The 1,213-nt window shown below is 43.4% G+C and overlaps 1 protein-coding gene across 1 annotated transcript in view; it reads left to right on the forward strand.

Annotated features, from left to right (window-relative positions):
• The window catches only part of LOC103480902 (endonuclease domain-containing 1 protein-like), a 10,073-nt gene that overhangs the window by 4,177 nt on the left and 4,683 nt on the right, over positions 1–1,213 (forward strand). The window contains exon 2 of the mRNA XM_008436103.2: positions 217–549. Coding sequence (XP_008434325.1) covers positions 220–549 — 330 coding nt within the window. The 5' untranslated portion in view covers positions 217–219. The remainder of the gene's footprint in view (positions 1–216; positions 550–1,213) is intronic.

A 1,213-nucleotide genomic window follows, 5' to 3' on the forward strand; every position in this document is an offset into this window, starting at 1 on the left:
ATTCCAATTTATCCTGGTTGTCAACAGTGAATTGAGCTCAGTTTATTTCTCAGATTAGTTTAAACTAAAACCCAGCAGATTGTAAATCCTCAGAAAAAGATATCGGCGTTGCTAACTGTTCTAATGCTAACTGTTCTAATGCTAACAGCTGTTTTTGATGTGTGGCTGTTGCAGAGCAGATCTAGATCGACCCACTTTTGTCTCCTCTGATTGAAGGACATGACGTCCCAGCAGGTTTGGTGTTTCCTGCCGACTGCAGCTCTTCTCTTCCTCCTGTCCGTACAAACGATTGCAGAAGTGATGAAGTCGGTGTCGGACTGTGACCGCTTCCTTCTTGACCAAACACCACCGCACATTCCAGGCATCCTGGAGGCCGGGAGGATCCTCGATCAGAACCGGTACAAGCTCATTTGCCAGACCTACGGGAAYCAAAGGAGATTTGTGACACTTTACGATGTTCGCAACCGGATTCCGGTGTTTTCCGCTGTCAAGTTCACTGGAGAAGTTTCCGGAAGGAGACCTAAAAGCGTTTGGAAAATCGAACCGCAGGTAGGCTTGTTTTCACACCTGAGAGTCCGGCAGACTCGGTTCGATTTGGGACCAAAGTTCCAACATTTGTTATATTTTCAGATGATGTGGTTGGCTTTCACAATGCACTGAGTCAAACCAACCAAACCCTTTGAAAAACCTGTTCCCCTCCTCGCCTGTGGGGGCACTACACCAAGAACCACTGAAGGGAAAATGACATAAAAACCTCTGAAGAAGACACTGAACACAACTTCCTTCTTCACAAAATGTAAACAAAAATGGAGTGGTGTCAGATTTTAGCAGTTGTAGCTTATCGCTTTTGCCATTGGCAAAAAACTACAATCAATTTCTTACACTAGACTAGCGTGTTTGTTTTGGTTGTGTTTATCCAGAATGCACTGCGCTATAGTCCACTTCCTGGTTTGATCAATAACAGAGGAACAGCACTGATTAGGCACCTCCCCTCCCATACAGGTAGCTAGGGCTCACGTCCCTTCGAGAACACGCTGAGACGTGATTTTTTTCTTTTAAATTTGTAAATAATTTTTTTATAAACTCTGCCGCCAGGTCCTTCTCAAACAACAAGGTAATCTGAAAACACAAGTCAAGCAAAATGTTTGTGTGAAACCAAAATTAAGGAGCGTAAATTGGAATATATCAGAGAACAGAAATATTTAATGAAACG

This window comes from Poecilia reticulata, linkage group LG18 (genome assembly GCF_000633615.1).
Source record: "Poecilia reticulata strain Guanapo linkage group LG18, Guppy_female_1.0+MT, whole genome shotgun sequence".
Lineage (NCBI taxonomy): Eukaryota > Metazoa > Chordata > Actinopteri > Cyprinodontiformes > Poeciliidae > Poecilia > Poecilia reticulata.